A 25,428-nucleotide genomic window follows, 5' to 3' on the forward strand; every position below is an offset into this window, starting at 1 on the left:
GCCTTAGTGAAAATGGATTGGCAAATAGTATTTCAGTGTCCACTAAAATACGTTGGTAGACTGGATCTCTTACACAAGAGCTTCCACGTAGAGCAACCTGCTGTGTTTGACCCTGCTTTGAGCAAGGAGGTTGGGCTAGGCGATCTCCAGAGGTGCCTTCCACCCTCTGATTCTATGATTCTGCACAAATTCCTGCCGAGGGTTAGTTTAGAGGATCATAATGTAATTCCATAAACTCCAGGGATTTCTTGCATTTTATGTGTCTTTCAGATTTGTTTGTGACTTGCTAAATATATGGCTGCATAATAATTCACTATCTCTACTTCATCGGCCAAATGTGAGCTGTGCCAAGTATTGAATCAGTTTTGCCACATAAAATTAGCTTGGGCTGTCACTGTGTTAAATATATGTGGAGTGTAGCATTGAGGGAAAAGCTTGTTTCTAATGCTAAAGATATCCTTATTTCTCTAGGGAACACTTCCAAGGCTAGTGTACAGCAGAAGACAAGCTCTCAGGTACCTAAAAGGCTTTGCAAAAGTTTACCAGCATCTCCTACTTCCTCACCTCAAGTTCATCGAAAAAGACTAACTGAAAGAATGGGAAGGAGCATCGATGACCTGCAGATTATTGGCAAGCATGACTACATTGATCTCCAGAGTAAAACTGATTTTGTAGGAAGCTCTGAAACCGTAAAGAGAGTACAAGAAGAACTCTTTCTTAGCAGTTGTGAGTCTGCAAAAACAGTTTGTGACTCAGAGTTAACATCTGCCGAAACATTTGAAGATCTTGCAAAAGAAGAAGAGCTACCTGAAAATGCATTTGAGAGTAAAGAAGCAGATACAGACCTGAAATGTAATGAAGGTGGTGGTGCTGCAGCTGAGCTGTCGCTACGTCGTCCAGACAATCTGAAAGGACTGCCTTCATTTCAGAAGAGTCAGAGTAATTTTGCAGGGTTGGGCTTAGCATTTTCCGTTCATGGAGGATCATCGGCCATTGCTCGCTGGCCAAGCTTTGCTGACAAGAAGGTACTTCCTGAAGACTGGGAGAGTCTCACTTTTTCTTCAGCTAATGAGAATACCCAAAAACCATCTGACAGCCCTGATGACAGGTAAGCATATAAAATAATAAATTAGCAGTTCAGTAGATGAGCTTTAATTTCAGTTCTTAGTCTTCATTACTATTCTACAAAAACTGGAAGCCTGAAAATTAAGGGAATGTTTTCAATGGCTGTCATAAACCAATTCATTAAGCTCTTAGTCCATATAATTCTGTTGTTTCAATTTTTGGATTATTTACATAGCAAAGTTTAAAAATCGAGAGTTTTGCTATCTGCAGTAGGAGTGTGAACTTGTTATGCTAGTTCACAAAAAAATCTCAGCAAGTAGTTCTGGTCAAATTATCCTTTTTGCTATCTGCCATCCAAAAATAAGCATTAATGAAGAGTGGTAGTAGGAGTATTGGAGAAATGTTTGCCAGATTTCCTCCTCCTCCCCTGCCCCGCAGAAATAGCTTACAATTATGCATTTTTTTAATGTTTCCAGTTGTAGACAAACTGTGGTAAAACATACTCCTATGTTTTCAGGTGTACAGAAGACTGTCTTGTGCTTATCTGTTGTGGATTATATGACCTCTTGCGTGGAGTTCTCTTAATCTTACCAGATATCATGCTAGAAGATGTGATGGACAAACTTATCCAACCTGACTATCTTATAGTTCTTGTGAACCACCCATCTCCTCTCATACAACAAGGAGTCATTAAAGTAGGCCTATATAAAATGTTTTCATCTAAAAAGTTGTGAACTAGCATAGTTAATATTTTGGAAACATGAAATTCTGTTAATATTTTTTTATTTTGCTTTCTTCAGTTTTCTAGGTTTACTGCAGAGTTTTACGATAGATTTCCACCCACACAGATTAAAACAAACAAACAACAAACAAAACAAAAATACAACAAAACAAAAACCACAACACAAATGTAGAAACTTCAATAGATAAATATAGTCTATGATCTAAGCCAGAGAGTTTAGGAGCATATGACAGAATTACTGATGTAAATGGAAGCAACAATGCAGGAAAGAGTCAGTGACCACCTCTTCAACATTAAACACACAATGCACTATCTTAAATTAAGGTGCAAGCAAAGTTTTGACTTCTAACATGGTTCACTTTCAGTTATTCTGAGGAGTCATTCACACATTTGTGGCCTGAACATGGACTTGAGGCTTCAAAATCATTTTCAGATATGTTTTTGTAGTATTGACAAGGACATGTTCCTGGATGATAACATCATGTAGATGGAAAAACTTCAAATTAAAATACAAATCTATTCAAAGAAGAAAAAGATTGTATTGCTTTATTAACGAAATGATCCAGAAAAATCGTGCATGCACTTGCAGACACACCAATGTGCAGGATTTAACAAGCATAAAAAGTTTGATTGTATTTACGTATGCATTCTGTAACTGTAGCGTGTGATTTCATCTCCCCCAAAGTTGACTAAAAACCTAAGAGTCTTCAGATAGAAAAGTCAGCTGTCAATTGTAACAAGGTCGGTGTAGATTGCGGTTGCAATAGTGCAATCGATGTTTGTAATTAGGAATTTTAAAAAATTTTGTTTTCAAACTGCTCGAATCAGACAACAGCTTTCACTTTCAAGGGAGTTGTAAGATTCAATCATTTAATGTATTGTAATTATGCATTTATTTTCAGTTGTTGGATGCATATTTCAACAGAGCAAGGAGGGAGCAGAAGGAGAAATTCTTAAAGAATCGTGGCTTCTCCTTGCTAGCCAACCAGTTGTACCTTCACCAGGGGACTCAGGAAGTTGTAGAGTGCTTTTTGGAAATGCTCTTTGGCCGATCTGTTGGATTGGATGAAGAGTAAGTAATGCTTTGCTTTTGCATCCTGTCACTTAATATTTGAACTGCAACCAGTGCACTTTGCTGGAGGCAAGGATGTGATAGCTTTCTAATTGCTATTCTCTTCCTAGCGGTCAACAACCACAAAAAAACAGTTCCTTCAGAACTGTTTTGCTTGTAGCTTTAACATTTAAATGTATGAAACTTCTCATGAGTACTGTATGGCCCTTAAGGTGTTTGTAAGCAATTTCATCAGGTGGGTGCTGTCAGCTGGGATCTTCTAAACCCTCTGAGGCCCTCAGAAGGCCTGAGGCCTTTGTACTTCGAATAGCCTGTAGTTAGTTTAACTCTTCATTTTCTTTCCGTTCCTACATAAAACTCTAATTTAGATACTTAGAAATTTTTAATAGTCAGTAGATCTCTGCTACCAGATTTTGGTAGGCGATAAAGGAAAAAGCTTGATGTTACAGCTGCTTCCTTGGCTTGGCCCTGAGTTTAAATTGCTATTTCTTTTAGAGAAAATCCCATAGATAAACTGTTTCTTGAAACAGAGCCACCTCATTGACAGGAAAGGACGTTTAAGCAGACAATTATCTAAGTAAATGATATTTTTTAGAATTAGTCTGACTACTTAGTGGTTATACAGGGAGACCATGCATCTAAGTATAGTCAGCAGTGCAAGAAATGTGCAAAAAGCTTCTTCCCTGCTCCCTCTGCAGGATTTGTAGCCAAATTACTTCTTGCCTGTTGACCTGTTCACCCCTAAAAAAAAACCAAACCCTGTTTAACTGCAAGACTTAAACCTGGCTGCTTAACTAGCCCCAAAGCAGAGAACTGTTATTTCCTCAAGATTGATTATGGGGCTGGAAAGGTAACTCAAATGTCTTGGGTTTTTAGGATTGTGTATAAAAGTCATGTGATGGACTGATAACCTTAGAATAGTAATCCAGTTTCTTAATGCTGAAGTAATACAAAGTCTGAAGCACTGTTCCAAGTACTACAATTGCAGTAAGCCAGAAGTTGCCAAACTTATATCCATTGTTGCTGGAGTTTAATTAGGATATCATACCTGCTGTCAGTCAGTTTATTATTGTATTGATGCCAAGCAGTATCTCTTCTTGATAGTGTCTGTGCCAGTTGTAATACTTATTACTGGAAAGATCATGCATCATATTTTTCTACACAGATTAAAAAACCCCCTCTGTCATGAAATCTATATTGTAGACAGTTGATAGCTGAAGCTTCAGATACACTTTTTAGCCACTTCATTTCCTTGTGGGTCTCTGAAGCGTTTATTTTGCTTTTCTTTTCTGTAGTAGACAGGCATTGTTACTGGAATGAAATGTAGGTAATTGCAATCTACATCTTTGCCAAAATACTGGTATAGACTGGTATTCCAGTTGCATATATTAGCTGCATATACCAGGTTGCTATTTTAAGGATGTCACTCACTTATATTTATGTTAATAGATTTGATCTTGAAGATGTCAAGAATGTTGGACTCTTTCAAAAATGGTGTATCATTCCTGTTCTGGGTCTTATAGAGAACTCTCTGTACGATAATGTTCTGCTGCATAACTGCTTCTGTCTCTTGCTGCAAATCATAAATTCCTGCTCAAAAGTTGCAGACCTGCTGCTTGATAATGGTTTGCTGTACGTGTTGTGTAATACACTGGCTGCTCTCAATGGACTGGAAACAAAGTGAGTATTGTATCAGTTGCTATAAAATAGTCCAGGCACAGCCTCAAGTCTAGCAAAAATTACTGTATTGTATTTGTTCTACTTTCTAAAATGATCAGGGAGCATGTACAAAATAATACTGTTTTTGAGGTTTTCAGCTTTAATTATACCTGTAAGTGAAAATAAACGTTTAGATACTCAGTTCAAACAAAGGAATATAAAATGTTCTTTCCATACCTTAAATTCAAAGTGAAACGATATTTTAAAATGCAGGTTTGTCACACTGTGTGCACTTTGGATGCTTTTCCTAACAAAACTCACCTGAACAGTAAGATAAAGGCCCGGGAGATGGTAGCATTCTACTGTATCTATAGCCAATGCCAAAACTGCAGGAAAAATCTCTCCTGTGCTGGCTGTGACTTAATATTTGAGATTTTCAATAACTTAAATGACTTTAAAGTACAGAATGTTTGTAATTAAGAAAGGTTATACAATGAAGGTAGGAGAGGTAGGGTTCTGTTATTTTATTTCATTAGTTGTTATCCTGAAGAAATAGACATGTTTCCTTTTTACCCCGGTATAGTTTTAGTTCAGCGTAGTTACAAGATGAGATATTATCATGAATTTTTTTGAGAAATACGGGATTTCAGACCTGTTCTTTAGCTCAGAAATCTGATAATAATACATCACTGCTTTTCCAATAAAACTTTATTACAATTTTAATGTTAGAATGTCTCAAAGATTTGCGGGCATCCAATCTGCCAAAGTTAACACCAAAAGAGAGGTGTCTTGTATTACAATTCTCTAGCCTTCAGCAGTAACATTTTTTTATATGAAGTACAATATAATATTGGGTACGGTTGGCAGAAGTAGCAAGGGGTATAGTAATGGGTCTTGTTATGGGTTACAATCTACTAGAATTGTCACATTTCTGGTAACTATAACTTTGTTTGCAGCATTCCCTTGAACGATTACAAATTACTTGCATGCGATATACAACAGCTGCTGGTAGCAGTTGCAATTCATGCGTGCAGCTCCTCAGGTTCTCAGTATTTTCGTGTTATTGAAGACCTCATTGTGCTGCTGGGTCATCTTCAAAATAGTAAAAATGCAAAGATGCAAAGTAAGTTATCTGCTTATTTTTGGGGTCATGGGACTTCAGAAGTAAATACCTTCCCTGTTGATTTTTTGTTTAATATCATTGCTGAGGAAGAAGGGGGACTCATCTGGTGATGGATCTTCTTTCTCTTCTAAGTGGTTCTCAAGGTAGTAGTTTTCCCCAGGAGCCTGCCTTGTGGTAAAGAATTGTGTACTGCTAATCTGAAAAAAGCAGTGACTGTAAAAGTTCATTAAGAGTATTTAAATGGAAATGTTCTATACAGTTTCATTTAGCTTATTTCAGAGTAATAAAATTCAGTGGCTCTTCTATGAGAACTCACTTCTGTACTGTCTGTCTGGAATAATGAGGTGACTTTCTGTGTGACTTCTGTAGAATCGAGAGTTTTGCAGCTCTTGACACATTTTGTTGTGGTGTTATACTTTTTGCAAACAACTGGTAAAAATTCTTGAAGACGTGTAAAGAATGTCATGTGTCCTTTGTATGCCTCTCTGTAGACATGGCAGTTGTTCTGCAGTTAAGAGTTCTTCAAGCAGCTATTGAATCAATAAAAACTACAGCAAACCAAGATGCTCAAGAGCAGGCCGGTTCACTCCCATCACCATCTGCCCCACATCATGCGATGTTTCAGAAGCGTAAAGGCATTGCTGGTGAGTAGAAAAGTGTAGTACTCTTGTACTTTCTCCTGTATGTATTACTTTCAAACACTAATTTCAGTGATACAACAAATGAGTCCTGTTGCTTTGTTTTTTCTGTGGATTGGCTTTGTAAATCAATAGATGTATTGTAGAATAATGTAGCCTGTACCCATTTTGACCTTGTAGGGGTTTTGTGTTAGGAGGGAGTGGGATATGTAAATGAAACCTCAGTCACCTCATTTTCACTGCAGTGTTTAAAGCCAGATATTACCTTCTTTTGGGATTCTTTTCAATTCATAAGTTGCTTAGTAAAGAGGTTTTAAAAGTAATTCATTGTGGTTTTAATAGCCAACTTCACAGTAAGGAAATACCAAAATAAAGTTAGTGCCTGTGACTTTAACACTGCTGTGATGTGGGAATTGCATTGTTGCACAACTTTTAGTGATCATCCTGAAGTAAATACCTGTCACTCCAGTAGTTGGGAATGCGGGATTCCTAGATTCTACTGTGTGGCTCTGCTTGTAAAATGATTGTCCAGTCCTAGCTTTAGCAGTAATACTGTCTCTGTATTTGGTAGCTTGTGAATCATTCTGTAAAGGTTTCAGAGTCTTCTGGCTGGAAATAGATTTTGTATATCTCTCATAAATGAAACTGCATTTAAGACTTTGTAGAAGATAACATTTTAAAACCTGACATGTGTTTGAGTGGTTTAAAAAAAAAAATCAAAACAAACCACTGTTACTCCCTGTTTTCTATGAGAATGCTTCTCTTGATATGGTCAGCTTTCGAGGCCCATCTCCATCAGCCTAGTACATGTAGTGAAAATATTTTTATATTGGTGAATCTGGTAAGGCACAAAAGGTAAATAAAAAAATATAGTTATTTCCAAAAGAAGCAAGTACAGTCAAGGCCCACCAGTTCATTTTAATCAAATTTTACAGAATATAAGGTCAAAATAGTACTTTTATCAAAATTAGTAGCAATGGGTATGGTACAAAATGTGTGTGTTTAAACTGTTAATATAACTGACTTCTCATTTGTGCTGATAAAGCCAGTTTCTGATATGCAATAATTTTTGTTGTATCATTAATTTTTAATCCTTTAAAAACAGGAATAAAAGTAACATTTTTAGAATCTGCTTTAAACAAAAATACGCAAGCCGCACAATAAATCTGATCTTGAGACTAACTCATTTCATGGTATCACTTTTTGAATTTTATATATTTATTTTCAAATAGAAAAACTTTTAAGACACCCAAATGATGCTTGTGTCCCCTTAAATATTATGTATTTCAAGTTTTTGGTTTCCTTAAATGATGTGAACTCTTTGGATGAAAGCAGTTGTGGATTGATTAATTTTTTGTGCACTTTAGTACAATGCTATTAATGCTTCTCTACTTAAAGGCTCCAGAAAGTTTTCACTTGCTCAGTCTGATGCTCTGCTGATGAAAATGCGTTCACTAGCCAGTGAGGAATTCAACATGATGATGCAGCGGAGAATGAGCCAAGAAAATCCTATCCAAGCCACTGAGACTGAGTTTGTACAAAGGTTACAGAGGCTAACTGTTCTAGCTGTTAACAGGCTCATTTATTTAGGTAGGATTTCTTTCTGTTAATTCCTGTTTTGACAGAGCCAGTGTAGTGCTGTATGAAAAATGGCTTCTTGCCTTTGGAGTGTTGAAGTGTTTGAGAGGGAAGTAATGCCATTGGTGCTAGTTTAATGGATTTAACCATAAAACATCATTCTCTCAGTGATTTGTCTTACGGTATTATGTGACTGACAATCTGGATACAGCTTTTATCTGAATGAACTAAACAAGTTATCTTAATTCTACATTAGTCCATTCATGTGTTAACTGCCTGAATTATTACCTGAAGATTTAACTCTGCCAAAGGGAGCATCTGCTCTCTTAAACTGCATCAGTTTGCCTGTTTCTATGAAATAGCTACATTTATTACCAAGATTCAATGACTTTGAGGGCTAGTTCAAATTCCACAGAAGCAAGAGAAAGAATTTAGCATGTGGGACAAATAATTGAATGGCTCTGTGATTAACTGTAAATGCTGAATAAATTGGTTCATAAGGCAATTGATAAGGACTACTTTTTTATATTTAAAACTTTTTAAAGTATAGTAGTAAAGGCAATATTTGATTTAATGCCAACTAAAAGATCATAGGATTGTCTTGCTTGAGATGCTATGATCAATATATACCTTTTAAATTTCCAGCATCTACTGAAGAGTGCCTTGATATACTGGGTATAACAGAAACCACAAGTCAAAGCAGGCTTTCGGCATCCCAGCTGGAAGTTCCTGAAGAGGAAAGCCAGCAAGAACTGCCTAGCAGAACAAATCCTTTTCTTAAAGAAATGATCAAAATGTTGGTGGAAGGAATCAAAGTATCCCTTGTAAGTAATAGATGTTGTCACCATTAATTATATTTCTTAAGGTTCCTTTATTAGGAACTTTTTATGCATACAGTTTTCTGTCCCTAAATGCTTTTCTTACTGCCTCTGTCAAATCAGCTGTGACATTAAAAACTCTGTTTGGCTTCTCAATTATTCTGCAGTTGTAAAATAATAAATGCATCTGTTCTGATTGTTACTCTAACATTTAGCAAAATTCTGCTTCTTTAACAAGCACACAAAGGTTAAATAGACTTCCGTGTAGTCCATAATTTTGCTTTGTCTCCTAAACCTCAAGGACTAGGTTTGCTGGAGCCTGCTGTGCACCCACGTATAATACAGAATTTCCGAGCAATTTGTGTCTAATATATTTTAGAGTTGGTGATGTAACTGAGAGGAAGGGGAGCTTTTTTCCAATTGTTGCCAAGGGGCTGAGAGTTTTCAAAAAACCCCTTTGATTTTCTTAAACCCTCTACCTCACAATTTTCACTTTTTGGATTGTTGTATAGTCCCTCTAACTGAATATTCAGTTTATCTAGGAGTTGCATTCCTAATATTGACAGATTGAGAAAAATGCTTATTTTATTAGAATGAACAAACCCTTGTTTCATTTTTAGTAGAATGCCTTTTAACCAGTAATAATAATCAGTAAACTAAACACTTATTTTCATAAATAAATCCTACATTTTGATCATATTAATTGTGTTTGTTTTTTGATGTGGAAAAGTTGGTAAAAGGAAGCCCTAGCCCTGTAACATTAAAAGTGTCTCTTCTACTTAGGGCACCAGCAGAATGAACACACCGAAGCAGCAGTGGAAGAGAATCCTCTTGTCATGTAAGGACACGTTCCGTACGCAACTTGGGAGGCTTCTTGTGCACAACTTGTCTCCAACAAGGCCACTGCAAGAGAGAAAGCAGGCTTTGGAGATGGTACATGAAGTAAACCATCAAGAGATAATGCGTGACTGTCTTAGCACAACTTTGCAAGTAAGCTCAAGAGTGTTTGAGAGAAAATTGTAAAACCTGTATTCAATTTTCTTGTTTAAATTTTATAATTATTTAGAAATGTATGTGGATAAAGTTGTTCACTGCTGTTTTAGCAATGTTTAGTGTCATGACAAAGTCATGTCATACAAAGTGCCTGTCTGTACTTCTGCCATTGCTATATTATCCTGAGGGTAGATAGTTTTGTAAGAGGTAAGATAGGATTATGTCTGGGTATGTTGGCCCTGTAGCACATCAAACATCACATCTCCCATATAGTGCAGAAACAAAAAGCGGTACTAGTTATAACATGAACTTCCAGCATTCTCAGCAAAATTCTTCAGGTACCCTGAAAAGCAGGCTAATGAAGGAAGTACCATTGCCTTGGAACTCTAATTGCAGACTTCCTGAAACTTGTAAGAACTGACTGCGGTTAGATTTTGAGGCAGTCAGTCCTCAACCAAAGCAGTACTCTTTTCTTATTTAGCCTTTATTAATTCTTAAAGTGGGATTGTGTATTCTATGTTCTTAACTCAAATAGCTGAACAGTTTCTCCCTGCTTTTCTGGGTTTGTCAGGAAAAAGCTTTTGTACTCTATGTTAGTGCAAGCTTGAGAGAAAGCACTTCTTAAAGCCATGATCAGGAACTGGGTAGGCATGTTGCTGTTTGAGATCTTCAGGAACTGCAAGAGTGAAATAAATGATGTAAGACATGCCACAGTCTGAGTCACTGTATACTAAGGAGAGAAAGTACTTACTGGATGAACCCATAACACTTACACATTTCTGATCATGTATACTTTATTCAATTAAATTAATACTTTCACCTGTAAGAAGACAGCTGATGTACTAGCGATAGCTTCCTTGGGGAGTGTCATGTTGTGTGCACTTATGGTCGGTGTCTGCTTAATTTCATTATCTGTCAGCTCTCATTTGATTAATCAAACAAGGTGTAGCATTCTTAACAGGCAGAATTAGGAGTCTGTGGCACATATTTCCTTAAGTATAAACAAGGCTGCAGGAGCTGGGTACTTGGAAAAGAAACCTAGCTTTTCTGTAAGCCATTTGAAAAGTCACAAGATGCTGGCGAAGTTTTGTCATGTGGAGGATTAAATTCAGCATGTTCTTTCTAGTTTTATAAAAGTTTGTTTTCAAACATTAAAGCAGTTGTTTTCTTTAAATCACAGACAAAAATAGTAGGAGAAATCTGTCCAGGCTGACTACAAAAGGGAATGAAGTTGGAGGAAAAAACTGCTCAGTATTGTATTGTGGAAATGAAAATGACTATGCATCTTTTTTTCTCCTCCTCTTGCCTTTTCATCTTCTAGCATGGACCTAAATTAGTGCTCTATTTATACGAATTAATGTACAATCACAGTGATGAAATGACCAAAGAACAACAAAAAGCAGCAGGAGACTTTGTGAATACATTAAAATGTTGTGGCTATAAATGCATTCCCCTGAGCCCACGACCAAAACCAGATCTAATAAAAGCTTTGAAAGAGGTTTGTAAATAAAAACTTTACTTCAAAGAGTGGGTATATTTGAGACAATTGTCTGTTATATGGGGTCAGAGTTTTACTGCAGATAGTGGTTTTGTTTGTTTGGTGCATGGGTTATGCGTTTGGGGATTTTCTTTGGGTTATGAATATTTGTCACATACTCAGCGCTTCACAGCAAGTTCACACAAGTTCTTGGTTGAGCATATTACTTAATGCAGGCAAAGGTGACCATGCATAATAAGCTACTAGTATCTCTCATTGACAGGAGAAAAAATTGTTTCCTTGAAAAAAAAAAATTAAATCTAAATATAATAAAACTGGAGTAATTGAAATGAAGTCTTGATAGTGTTAAGTGCTGTGAAGATATCAGTTGAACAGTTTTGTCAGTCTTCTTTTTTTAAATTGGAATATCCTTTAGCCTCTGCTGCCTTTTGTCCATCTGTGTGTGGGGGGGAAAAAGTAATGTGTAAAACTTCCATTCAGGATCAGAAGAAATATGAGATGGAAGAAGGTGTAAACAAAGCTGCTTGGGAGAAGACAATGGCTAATAATCGGCAAAAGTAAGTGCTGCCTTAAGGGGGCTGCAAGAACTCTGTAAGAATGTTCTCTGTTCAGTACACCCCATTGCAAAGTTGCCTTATATGATTATTACAGATGTTTTTTCAAATTAACAGTACTGCTAGCATTCAGGTTTTTATTTTACAATTATAAAAATAGCTTGATTGTAGGTGTATGCATTTTGATAGGTTGTATAATAAATGGCATTGTATGAACTTCAGAATACTGAATCATTTTTTGCACATTTGGCATTTCACCCTTGGTTTTACAGCTGTTATATCTGTCCAATCACCTCTCATGTTGCTGTGGTCTGTGCAATTAAATGTAAGGCAAAAAAGTCCCTGCAACTAACCCTGATCTTCAATGAATAAAATATCATTATATTCAGCATAGTATTAGAACACTTTTGTGAGCTACATACTGCTGCTACTTGGCATAATGTAAATTTGGCTAGCTTGTGGTAGATTAAGAGGTTTTTTCTGTTATTTTACATTTCAGTCTTTGACATAGAAATCAGATCTGAGATGCACACCCAACGAGCTTCAAGCTTCAACGTAGGCAACTGTAGTAGCTGTAAAGGTCAGCTTAGTCAAGTCTGTCTAGATAAGTGATAAGACTTTACTATGTTGAATAACTTAAGAGATTTGAGCAGTGGTAAATTACTTTTCTTCAGAATGTTATTGCAATGAGTATATGTTTAGTAAAGCATGCTAACGTATAGCCATTGATCTTCGGATTGGCTTGTCTCGTCTTTGTCCACAAGGAATAGCTTTTTTGAAGGCTAAGAAGCAGAAGTTATTCATGAGCCTCGTGAAGACTGTAGGCTACGTTGCTCTGCATCTGCTGTAACAAGAACTATGGATACCTACTGCCAAACTGATTGTATTTTATAAGGGTTTTTGGTGTCTTGCCTTCCCTTTTTTCAGTGTGTTTATTTGACACTTTAAAACTTTTTTTCCTCAGTCTCTTTCAACGTCTGGATACAAAATCTAAAGACATTTCTAAAATAGCTGGAGACATCACACAAGCTGTGTCTCTGTCACAAGGAATGGAAAGAAAGAAAGTAATCCAGCACATCAGGGGCATGTACAAGGCGGAGCTTAGTGCCAGCAGACATTGGCAGGAACTTGTTCAGCAGCTTACCCATGATCGGTAAGTTGTTCTCTCATCTCAGTGAAAAAGCAAGAGAGACTCAATGACTGATGTGTGCTTCTCATTCCACTTAGAGGCCCATGAAATGTAGATGATATTAAAATTAGAATTATTTACTTCTGCTAATCATCTGATGGTTAAAGTCTTGTAAAATACTTGGTTTATTCTCCTACTTTTTAGGGTGAGTAGCCAAGTAGTATTTCTATGCCATTTAGACAGGTTTTTTTGTCAGATATATTTTGCTGTGCCTAATAGAATGAAGAATGTCAAAAATGTTTTCATATCTTCCATTACCTTAATGGAGTGAAAAAACACTTTTTGGGTAATGTTATTCACATTAGCCTCCAGATACTGTGTTCCCTAATCTGCATAGAGCAGAAGATGTTAAGTCTTGACAAGAAACCAAACAATGCTGTTTTTACCACTGTAGAATTAGTATTATGTCATGTTTGCGGCAGCTGAGTTTTCAAAATATTAGATGCAATGTATTGCTGTTTTCATCAGAATTAGTAACTTCAAGAGCAATCTTGAAGTTATGAGTGTTGCTCATAAGTAGTCAGTCAGTGGGATAGATAGCTCATTAAAATAAACTACAGAATTCAGTCTTTTGATACTTTTTCAGAAATAATTGCCCAGTGTACTAATGTGAAACTTCTGCCTTTCTACTATTTAAAGAAAACCAAAATGAATAAGTGTATATATTGCCTCTGCTGCCAAACTCAAACGTGTGTTTTTTTCAGAGCACTCTGGTATGACCCAGTCTATTACCCAACTTCTTGGCAACTGGATCCAACAGAGGGCCCAAACAGAGAAAGGCGCCGCTTGCAGAGGTGCTATCTAACTATTCCAAACAAGTACCTTCTCCCAGATAGGCAGAAACAGGAAGGTAATTATAACACCTTCTAGGAGTATATCTGAATTGTAATGACTGCTAGTGCCTTATTTGTGGTTTTTTTTTATAGGTGTGATAAAAACTCCGTTATCTTATTTATTTGAAGACAAAACGCATTCTTCTCATTCTTCTACTGTAAAGGACAAAGCTGCAAGTGAACATATAAGGTAAGGTTTGGGTGACATTTACCTCTTTCCCACCTTCTCCCATTCCAAAGAAATAGTTCTCCTCACTTTTTTGTCTAAGCAAACATTTAAAAAAAAAAAATCAAGTGAGATAAGAGATGAATGTTGAAAATGGTAGGCTTTTTGCTATACTCACAAGCAAAAGATCGGAGCTACCAACATGTACATTTTCTCAGTCTTAAGACAGTCTATCTCCATGACTTCAAAAATCAGTGAAAGCAAATACCATCTGGTGTGATATGGGGATGGGACTTCTATGGGATAACCTGATGGGATTTCTTTGCTTATTTGTCACGTAGATATCTAAAACAAGCAATGCTACTAGATCTGGTAGGTCTTTATTAATGCTCAAGATTAATAAAGTATTTTATCCTCTCTGCTCTTACCATTGTGTTACTCAACTCTGCAGTTGTGTCAATTTACCACCTATTACAGGTACTAATACTGCCTAAAATGACTGCAGAGAATGCACAAAGAAATAAATACAAATACACTAATGTGCAAGTCTAGAAAGTTGAGGTTCTGTTTTCTTGCCCTCCTTGGGATTTGAACCATTAGAGTCATGGTGTTGAAAAGTTTTGCTTCAACTGTAGCCTTTGAGGCTGGTAGTCCTAGGTATGTGCTGAAAGGTACATAAATCCATAAGCAATAATACACTTTGAAATATTTCAGAGTGAATCGAAGATGTATAAGCGTAGCACCTTCTAGAGAGACTGCTGGTGAACTGTTGCTAGGTAAGTAGAATTATCTTTGTTTTGTATAAGCTTCTGCTGTATATATGAACTTGGCTGATTTTTTTTAAGTAATTGAGCTGTTGCCTGATGACTTACAGATTATATACTTTCTATAATTCTTCCCTACTGTTTGTATGAGTGCTATTTGGACTGCAGTTAAGTTATTAAGTTGCAGACCACTCGCTAAAAGATGTGGAATGATAAATTGTATTTCTATCAAGTACTGTCTTGCCCAGGTACTATTCATAGTATTCTTAACTCCTGGACACTTTTTATATATCACTAAGATGCATTATACAAATAGTAATAACATGGACCTTTTTGCAACTATTTTTCCTTCAGGAAAATGTGGCATGTATTTTGTTGAAGACAATGCTTCAGACACAATTGAAAATTCGGTAAGTATGAGAGCATATTGTCCAGCTTTAACTTTTCCAGACTATGACCATGAGTAGCTTTTGTCTGCTGCCACTGAGATTGCTGGAGTACTAGAGTTAGAGGTCTGTGGACAAGGCCAGCAAAACTGATTAGTTTGGGTTCAGTGTTGCTTTTGTTGCCCCTGGCTGTGGAGTCAGTGGTGATAGCAAAAAAACAGGAATGATGTTGGCCTGGGGGTGGGACAGAACGAGGAGGGGGTGATGTGGGGAGGCTTCTGCACCTTGCTGTCCATTGCTCTGAGTTCATCAGTATTAAGTGTGCAGAGCTTGCTTTGGTCTGCACCTGAGATAATTTGCCTTACTGGAAATTGGAGTGCTAGGAAGTACAGAAACTCACATGTGTATGAATTGTGCTGTTCTCTACAGCATTTGATTCTTGAATTTTTCGTTATATAGGATGTTCTAGCTCCCCCCTTATTCTACACAAGAGAGGACTGTTTCATGGAGGAAACTGCAACTGACCTAATCCTTCTAATATACAAAGGCTCTGATGTATTATTTAAGTTTATACATCCAACAGACTTTAAAAAAAAAAAATCAAGATATGGGTTATACTGCTGAAAGTTTTAAACTGTTTTCAGGGAGCTCTTCCTTGCATCCATGAAGCACACAGCTTCTGTGGTTTAAGATCTTGCCAGCTGTTTTGCTGCTTTGTCCTTCACAAAACTATCAGAATTAAGATTCATGGCAAAGCTTTGCTTGCTGTGATTGGCTGTCCAATATTTTAGCTTAAGAGCTAAAGTGAAAGTATGGCATAATGCTAGGGTTGGATAGGGAACTGGAGCAGTTGAGGAGCATGCGTGTTGTTCAGCCCACCGCCTTGAGGAGAGCAAAGGATGGGAAACGTGTGTGAAGAAAATCACAACAATGTCTTTAAAGCATCACAGCAAAATTGAAAGTTTGCCTTACAATATGCTGTATGGTTATAAACTGGCTGCATTGAAGGGTTTCTTGTTTGGAAAATCTACTAGTTAAAATAATTTTTCAATTGCAAATTCTGCAGAGTTTTCATGGAGAAACTGAACCAGCGTCATTTTCTTGGACCTATGAGGAAATTAAGGAAGTTCATAAGCGCTGGTGGCAGTTAAGAGACAATGCTGTGGAAATATTTCTAACAAATGGCAGAACTTTGCTCTTGGCTTTTGATAATACAAAGGTAATGTGGCACCTATATGTAATAGTATATCAAAGTCTTTTGCTGTGTCTTCATAACATGTGGATTCACGCATTAGTTCTTAAGAAGACCTGTTGCATGGGCTAATTAAATTCTGCCTAATACCTTTGAACGAACTTTGCTCAGCTGGACATCTAGACAAACACGATCATGTTGTAAAGCACATCTCTGATGTATTAAGATATTAAAGAACCTTAGTAATACTACACATTATTCTATTACAGCAGATATCTGGAAATTTGTAAAATGAGAGAAACTTACTAAGTCTTGGTAGTTTTAAGCTTTTTTTTAATTATATGATTAAATCTATGGTGTTTTCTTCTAGGTCCGTGATGATGTGTACCACAACATCTTAACTAACAATTTGCCTAACCTTTTGGAATATGGAAACATTACTGCCTTGACCCACCTGTGGTGCACAGGACAGATTACTAACTTTGAATATCTGACTCATTTAAACAAACATGCGGGCCGTTCCTTCAATGATCTCATGCAATATCCAGTATTTCCTTTTATACTTTCTGACTACACCAATGAAACGCTGGACCTAAATGATCCATCGGTATATAGGTAATATGAAATGTTTGGAACTGGTTATTTCCAAATACTTGAACTGATCATCCAGTATAGCTTTTTAACTTTGTTGTACTAATCTGCACACATACATGAATGGAACTATTCAGGGACAAGCCTCATCCATAATAACTTGGGCTTTTCATGATAAGTGGCTGCTTCACCTCGTATCTAAATAAAATGCCTAGTAGTATGAGTGTATATTCAAAGGATGCGATGAACTGGACTTACATACTGTCTTAATAGGATATGTATAGCCCACAGATTTAAATAAAAGCTGTATGTTTAAATTGACATGATTAAAGACTTCCAGGCCAATTAGTGAAAATTAAATAGAAAAGGAAATAATGTAAATTATTTGTCCAGTTATAAAACCATGTTGTCTTCATTGTGAATAGATCCAAGTGAATTGTCCCACCCTAATACATTTCTGTTAAGCCGATTTAACATTTGTGTGCGCAAAGTCTTTGCCTTTATATGATGCCTCTGATGTGATAGAGGTGCTTTGCATTTGCTTGCCTGTTACTGTGCAATGGGGTAGCCTATGGATCTGAGTTTGCCTTCAGCACTAACTAGAAGTGGCCTTTTGATTTTCTGAACTCTCTTGTAAAGTGCTATTAAGTTTTGCTTGTCTTTTTCATAATATTAAAGGCGTTATTCTTAATGTATTATTAAGTGGTGTAAATTGACATCTTTATAAAAATGACAAGATATCAGTACTACTTCTGTTACAGAAATCTGGTCAAACCGATAGCTGTGCAGTCTAAAGAAAAAGAGGATCGTTATGTGGATACTTATAAGGTAATTTGGGTAACTTTTGCTTCTTGCCTTTTTCCTGTGTATAAATGATATGGAGGCTTTAATTTTTTAACATATATTAATGGGGGGTGGGGAAAAAAACCATAAATCCAGTATTTTGTGCCTGTGGAATTCTCATTTCTGGTATGCTATATTTCCTGGGAACTGTTATTTATAACATGCTTTGAACCTGTGTTTGTCTGTTCCTGTACCTAAAATCATAAATCAATTTAGTCTTTCCATGTGATGCCTGCTGAGGATGTTAAGTTGGTGTCTTCTAACATGGACATACATACCTTTAAAAATCCCTAAAGATTAGGAAGATAAATTATTGCTGTTTATTTGAAATTACTTCAGTGGAACTTGTGGTTTTATAACAGAAAAACTGTTTTCCCTCAAGTACTTTGTTATTTTAACGTGCCCTACTATGATTACAGTGCACTTTGATGTTGTGTGGGTTTCTTTGGTTTTTTTTGGTTTTTTTGCTCTTTAGAATGTTTCAAAGGCTGTAGGAAATAACATGCTGGGGAATGAAAGCACTTGCAGCTGGACCTTCAAACTTATGTCTATATCATCATGGTCTAGTGTATTATTTGCAAATACTGTTTTTTCTATTTACTATTGAAAAGCCTGTACAATGACTCTGCTGTGCTAGAAAACAAGAGGGGAGGGGGGGAGCAAAAGTAGCCAGTAACAGAAAACATGTAATTTAAATTGGCTTAAGACTTTAATACCTAACTGGATTGTAAAAGTGATCTCATCTCCAGACACTTAAAGTGTATTTGATTCTAAATAACTTTTATATGTTCCTCTAAAAGTTTTAAGTTTTATTGCTAAACAACTTAAGCAAGCTCTTATTTTTGTTACTGGAACACAGCCTAAGTAGGAGATTTGATTTTTTGGTTTTTTCCTATTACTTCTCTAGTATTTGGAAGAAGAGTACCGTAAAGGAGCACGAGAGGATGATCCAATGCCTCCTGTACAACCATATCACTATGGATCTCATTATTCCAACAGTGGAACTGTGCTTCATTTCCTAGTTAGACTGCCACCTTTTACTAAAATGTTTTTAGCCTATCAAGGTAAGGTTACTTTTGCATTTGCATTTCACATCTGGGCCTTGTCCCAGTGACCCGGGAATGCTATATGTTACTCTGTTTAGCACAGTTTATCAATTCCAAATAGCTGAGTTCAGTAAAACTAAATCTGGTATGCTTTCACAGTAGACCCATTCTGAAATTATCAAGCTACACCATAAAGCTGTACATTTCTTTACAGATCAAAGTTTTGACATCCCAGACAGAACTTTTCACTCTACCAATACAACCTGGCGACTCTCTTCATATGAATCAATGACTGACGTAAAGGAGCTTATCCCAGAATTTTTCTACCTTCCCGACTTTCTAGTTAACAGAGAAGGTATGCTAAGAGGATAACAAAACTATATACCCAAAACAGCTGTACGGTTGAGCCTAGGGGTTGAAACTGAGAATATTGATATCCCTTGGCTGAATGTCAGGTGGTAGATGTATGAGAGAAATCTGGCACGAATTTGCGGGATAAGCTAAAAAAGCTGTTATGTAGGACTTAAGGGCAGTTTTTTCATAGTTATGTCAGAGGTGCAAAGGAATTTCCTGTTGTCCAATTTTTTCCATTTGAATGAGTATGTATAGCTTGAATGTGTTTGGGGGGGACTTGTTAATGGTGCTGCTTCATTGATCAGCAGTCACTCACTGTGCTTAATGGCTAGCTTTCATAGAACCCTATAAAGACCTTTCTAAAGTTACTGTCAACTAAAATGCTGAAACACTTACTCCCATTTCTAGGTTTTGATTTTGGAGTACGTCAAAACGGTGACAGAGTTAACCATGTCAATCTTCCACCCTGGGCTCGTAATGATCCTCGTCTATTCATCTTAATTCATCGTCAGGCTTTGGAGTCTGACCATGTTTCCCAGACAATCTGTCATTGGATTGACTTGGTGTTTGGTTATAAGCAAAAAGGCAAGGCCTCTGTTCAGGCTATTAATGTCTTTCATCCTGCAGTAAGTATTTGTTAAGCAGTGTGTGTGTTCATTGTACTTAGTAACTTAATAGGGGAAAGCTCGGTCCGATTTGCTTGGCAAACATCCTGCATGAAGCAAGATTCCTTGCTCCTGAAGTGTTGAAGAAAAGGCTTTAAGCATTTCAGTGTGGAACTGATAAGATCCAGGGGCTGCTGTGAGGCTTAGTGAATTTGCGTTCAACTTTCTTGCGTTGAGATAGGCATGGACGATGATCAGGTATGGGGTTTAGAATTTCTGGGTAGTTGTTTGCAGTGGTATACAGGTGTTGTGTTTTTGTGTACTTGCTTCCATCTCATTCAAAAGAAGCCTTTCATTTAGGCAGATTGTGCTGCAGCTTGTGATACAATTAAAGTAGTTCAATTTGCCCTGAGCTCATTATTTTTTTTCTTCCCTTCATATACATCTTGTGTTTTGTCACTCTGATAATCACTTCCCCTCCAGTAAATTAACGGTAAAGACTTCCAGAGTTTCACTATTTCATTGTAACATGGATATCTCGGGCTGTATTCTTTAGCTTCAACCCTTACTATCACAAGGTTTGCTCAGCCAGGCAGTCCTGGTTTCAAATGCATTCTGACGTGTTCCATGTGTTTAGTGTTCATTCCATGGCTGGAAGAGCTAATAAAACAGTAGTACTTGACAGTGGTGGCTTTTTCTCTTCAAGGAGCTATCCAAATGCTTTCCTTCCTTCTCCTTTTTTTTGTGCTGAAGTATTGATTTAGTTATTACCTTAAATTTCAAATACTAAGTTTGTGTGACTGTGTTCATTCTTTTTTAAAGTGAAAAGTCAAGGCCTTTGTCAGTGTGACTGAGGACAAGTATGTGGTACACAATTAGAGAGACATGAAAGAGATAAGTAGAGAAAGGAAAGAATTTCCACTCTCCTGAAATATGAAGGTTCTTCCTCCCTCCCCACCCCAAACCAGAGGTTTAATATGTTAATTAAAAAGGTACAGAAAACAAACTTTTTCAATTTTTTGTTTATCATCAGCAACCCTTCTGATTTTGCACAGACTATTAAAGGTCTGCTGAGAAAACCTCTTTGACAGAAATTAGTTATGGAATACACGTAGGAGCAGCTCACATGATAAAGTGGTAGTTACTTCCAGAAAAGAAGTGGTGACAAGGTTACTGTTCTCAATGGCTCTTTAGTCAGCACAGCCATTGTGGGATGGCTTCTGATCAAAGTCTTAACCAAACAGCTGAATAATCTGCCTCTAAATTTCTGTGCCTGTGTTGAGAAATCTTTCCCAAAAAACAAACTGTACAAGCTTATTCTTGCCTCTCCCCTTTTTTTTTTTTCCTCCCCTCTCTAGACCTATTTTGGGATGGATGTTTCTGCTGTTGAGGATCCTGTTCAGAGAAGAGCCCTTGAAACAATGATAAAAACATATGGGCAAACACCTCGCCAGCTGTTCCACGCAGCACATGTTAACAGACCTGGATCCAGGCTTATCATGGAGGGAGAACTTCCTGCTGCCATGGGATTACTAGTGCAGTTTGCTTTCAGAGAAACCAGAGAACACACTAAAGAAATAATATATCCAGTATGTCATTTGGATTTGCAAGATTTAATTAACATTCATATGCTGTGACTATTGTACCCTTATGTTTACAGTTTTCTTCCTAAAACTGCAACTTACTACCCATATTCTAATGTAAAGAAAACAAAATCAGTAAAGTGATAGTGAAAACTCTTTTCATCCTTTTCATCCATTTGTGATATATTTTGTGTCAAATGAAGATAGATCTGAATTTATTTTGGTTATAGCAAATTGGGGTTCGAAAGCATTTCACTGAACCAGTTTTATACTTTCAGTGATGGATTCTGGAATCTGTGTGCAAACCTGTAGTAGGTAAACACATACTGTGCTTTTTTCCATCCTCAACTTTTCCGTTTTCTGTAGGACAGTTCAACTTTCTTCACTTCAAATGCTTGTTTTCCCTAAAGTCCAGTGAGAAACTGAATCCTTGCATTTAAAGGAATCAGTATTTTTCACTAAACTACCTGAACTACAAGCTTGCTATTGCAGCCCTTGAAGTGGGAGAACTGCCTTAAAGCTAATAGTTTAGCTGATGATACTACAGTGCTTTGTATTTGTCTTTCTAGTATTTTTATAGTACTTCAGCAGTCCTTACCATGTAATTGCTTATGGGAATGTGATATGAATGATTCTCCTTTACTAATGAAATAATATTTTTCTGAGAACTTTTTACCACCTTTTAATTTGAACCTTACTTGTGCTTGTTTTAGAGTCCCTTGCCATGGATAAAAGGCTTGAAGTGGGGAGAATACGTTGGTTCCCCAAGTGCTCCAGATCCTGTTGTCTGCTTTAGCCAGCCACATGGAGAAAGGTTTGGCGCTCTCCAGGCTTTGCCAACTAAAGCTATCTGTGGTTTGTCCCGCAAGTTTTGCCTTTTGATGATATATAGCAAGGAGCAAGGTATGAATTTGTGCTTATTCTCTACATGCATAATACATGCAAAAATGAGCTATAAAAGATTTAAATCTAATGCTACTATTTTTCTCCAGCAAAATTCCTGAATCTAGTCACTTTTGCCACAGATTGATTTTATAAATCCAGAAACAGCTTACACATGTGTAGTATCTTTCCTGGAGGGTGGATTTTACTTGTAATTTTAAAAAACCACATTAGAAGCATCCTGTAATGAAGTTGATATTTTTCATTGAGATGACTGAAGCATGAGGATTTAACTTTAGAACTTGCCAGCAGATTCAGTCCAAGAAGAATTGAAAAACAATGAAAAGGACATGTGGCAACGGAAAGGAGAATTAAAGGAATGGTTTTTAGAAGCAGAGAATGAGGAAAGTTATCAGTAAAAAGCAGAGGTGAAGGATCTTCTGCTTCCAGATACACTCCTCGGAGGGGTTCTTATTGATAATGTAAAAACAGGTTCTGATACTCTTCTTTTGTTTTCTTTGTAACATGTACTAGTGAAGGATTTTTAAAAATAAATGGCTTCACATTTAATCACCAAAAATAAGTAACGTTCTCCTTGAAGTTACAAACAATTGTTTCTCCAGCTGGGAAGTATTGTCAGCCTGTTCCCCTCTTTTCTACTTCCAATAGATGTGACATTTCTTCAAAAAAGCTTTGTCCAGGTTGCAAACTCTTTGGAGAACACTGAATGTTTACATAGTCTCTGAAGACTATGGTTGTTTATAGTACATTAGATTCAACCATAGCCTAACAGAAAATACCTTATTTTCTTACTTGGGGTTTTTATATTCTAGCTTGTGGTAGAACATGAACCTGACATTTTTATTGTTGACTATCAAAGCGATCTTTGGTTCCATATGTGACACAGTATTACTTGCCTTCCTTCAGGTGTGAGAAGCATGCACAGTACTGATATTCAGTGGTCAGCTATCCTGAGCTGGGGATATGCCGATAACATTTTACGACTGAAAAGCAAGCAAAGTGAACCTCCAGTAAACTTTATACAGAGTTCACAGTTCCATCAGGTAAAAAAAATCAGTCTCTTGGTCTTCAGTTTAATATTGCTTGTTTAAGTGGTGGCCTGACTTCACAGTAGGTACTCTTGCTTCTGTTTTTGCAAAGCCTATGGTAAATAACAAATCTTAATCTTGGAGACGAGCACCCAAACACAACTGTTCTTAATCTGTTTGATTCACCTTTGGAATGTATCCCTCATTGCTGCAGTGTGTCTTCCTCCTGGATGTGTTCCTGTACTAGGTAAAGATCCCTTTTGAATGCATTTGATTTTTGTAGATTTTTTTCTCCTGTGGAATATCGGTGTGGATCTATAAAAGCTTAAGTTCTGGGCCAAAAAAAAAGAATGCAGGAAGAAATTCTAGATGCCTCACATTAGAAGCAGAACTCTGCTATAGTATAGGACTCTTCTGAAAAAGTCTAAAAGGTTGTTAGGGGACACTGCAGAATCTCAGTTATGCTTTGATGGTTTGCGAGATTCTACTGAAAAGATTTTGGCTGATGATCTGTCTGTAGATCTAGAATTCTGCAGTACTATCTCTAGCTGTGAATTCTGGGCTACACAGAATTTCCTTCTTTACTGTAGTTCTGAAGTAATAGCAAATATGTCCTAGAACAGGTATGTTTTAATTCTTGGATTTCTCTAGCTTAGGTATTTTACACAGCTTTTCTTGGGATAAGCAATAAAGAATCAGTTTGACCAAATGCTGTGGCACAATGAAAATAGCAGTTAAAATAGTTTCTGTTCTAATTTTTTCTGGCTTTGTTTTTGTCTTTCTAAGGTGACAAGTTGTGCTTGGGTGCCAGACAGTTGTCAGCTGTTCACAGGTAGTAAATCTGGTGTCATCACAGCATACATGAACAGATTCACTAGCAATACGGTAAGTTCTATTGGACAGGATTTGTATTTAAGGATTTAGTTGTATTTGCTATTACAGTGATTTTTTTTTTTTAAACAGGAAAAGTGAGAAAAGGGGAATATGTTTTATTCAGAACAAATGCTAAAAATATCAAGTGCTTGTTTGGTATTTATTTTTGAGGGATCCTCTTTGACATTGTTAAATAGACTTGTCTCAGCACATTTGTTTGTGTTTTTCTTAAGCTGTTGTTCACACACTGCTAGCCTTTAGTCAGCCTTCATCATCTGGGTGCATAACTGATCACACATACAGCTCTGACTGCATTCAGGTTAGGGCCTGGAATTGAAGCTCTCAGACACAATGAAACTCCCTAAGGAGTAACTGTTTCTGTGAAGGAGACAGAGCCTTTCAAAGCCTTAGCTGAAACTGTGGAATGCATTTCCCCAAAGTAAACTTCAAATGCAGAAGGCAATTATACTACAGAGAGGTGGAATGAAATCTCTGGCAGTGTATATATTAACCACTAAGCCTCTTCACTTTGTCATATTCCTCAAGTGGAAAAGCTGTGAGGAGAGAAGGGAAAAAGTAACTTGCATTACTTAATCCATTATTGGAAGATACTGAGATATTAGTAGAAATTGCCCTGATACTATGTAGTAATAAGCATGGTATAAAAACACAAATAGAATTCAAAATTCATCTCCTGGTTCAGACTGAGTTTCTGAGCTTCTGTCTGCCTTTATCCAGCAGTAACTCCTCCTCATAGTTTTAGCAAAGAGTTTGACTTTCTTCACAGGTCATTTCAGGTGTGTCTACAGGATTACCCATAGCAACAACTAAACTGAACTGATTTCTCAAATTTAATTTGATAGATACAGGTATTGGCAAACACATTTGTAGTATTGTACTCTTGATGCTCTCGAATCAGTACATTAGCATGAGCTAGAGGGAATCTTGGTATGATCTGCTATGCCTACCCAGTTTCCTGTTCTCAACAGTGGCAAACAGCAGATGCTTAGGCTGAGAAGAGCCCAAACATAGAGTGATTTCTTCCTTTGGCTTTCTTCCAGTTTCTGGTGATCTGACAGTCAGACTTACTGAGCTCAGCAGCACTCTGAGTTTAAAAAATGAAGTAGAGCTTGAAGCCTGCAAGCTTCAATCAGTTGCATCTTAAGTCAGGCACTTTAACTGCTCACCAGAGTGGTAAGCTTGTAAATAACCTGTACTGAGACTTGGATCCCAGTTAAAATTTTGAGGTACTAAACTACAAATGCAATGTACTTGCCTTCTGCAATGCTAAAAAGAAACTCTAGTAGTGGGGTTATGATTTGTAAGTTCCCT

General features: G+C 36.9%; 1 protein-coding gene across 1 annotated transcript in view; it reads left to right on the forward strand.

The window, feature by feature from the left end:
* The window catches only part of LYST (lysosomal trafficking regulator), a 67,158-nt gene that overhangs the window by 34,984 nt on the left and 6,746 nt on the right, over positions 1–25,428 (forward strand). Inside the window, 26 exon segments of the mRNA XM_010295828.1 lie at positions 472–1,047; positions 1,504–1,760; positions 2,710–2,879; positions 4,329–4,559; positions 5,495–5,661; positions 6,153–6,305; positions 7,698–7,889; positions 8,523–8,701; positions 9,479–9,685; positions 11,010–11,186; positions 11,667–11,743; positions 12,705–12,893; positions 13,634–13,779; positions 13,856–13,952; positions 14,643–14,704; positions 15,047–15,102; positions 16,145–16,297; positions 16,641–16,885; positions 17,623–17,689; positions 18,612–18,768; positions 18,965–19,105; positions 19,513–19,730; positions 21,068–21,298; positions 22,006–22,195; positions 23,102–23,238; positions 24,010–24,108. Of these exon segments, the coding sequence (XP_010294130.1) occupies positions 472–1,047; positions 1,504–1,760; positions 2,710–2,879; positions 4,329–4,559; positions 5,495–5,661; positions 6,153–6,305; positions 7,698–7,889; positions 8,523–8,701; positions 9,479–9,685; positions 11,010–11,186; positions 11,667–11,743; positions 12,705–12,893; positions 13,634–13,779; positions 13,856–13,952; positions 14,643–14,704; positions 15,047–15,102; positions 16,145–16,297; positions 16,641–16,885; positions 17,623–17,689; positions 18,612–18,768; positions 18,965–19,105; positions 19,513–19,730; positions 21,068–21,298; positions 22,006–22,195; positions 23,102–23,238; positions 24,010–24,108 (4,574 nt within the window).

The sequence above is a fragment of the Phaethon lepturus genome, unplaced genomic scaffold (genome assembly GCF_000687285.1).
Source record: "Phaethon lepturus isolate BGI_N335 unplaced genomic scaffold, ASM68728v1 scaffold11991, whole genome shotgun sequence".
Lineage (NCBI taxonomy): Eukaryota > Metazoa > Chordata > Aves > Phaethontiformes > Phaethontidae > Phaethon > Phaethon lepturus.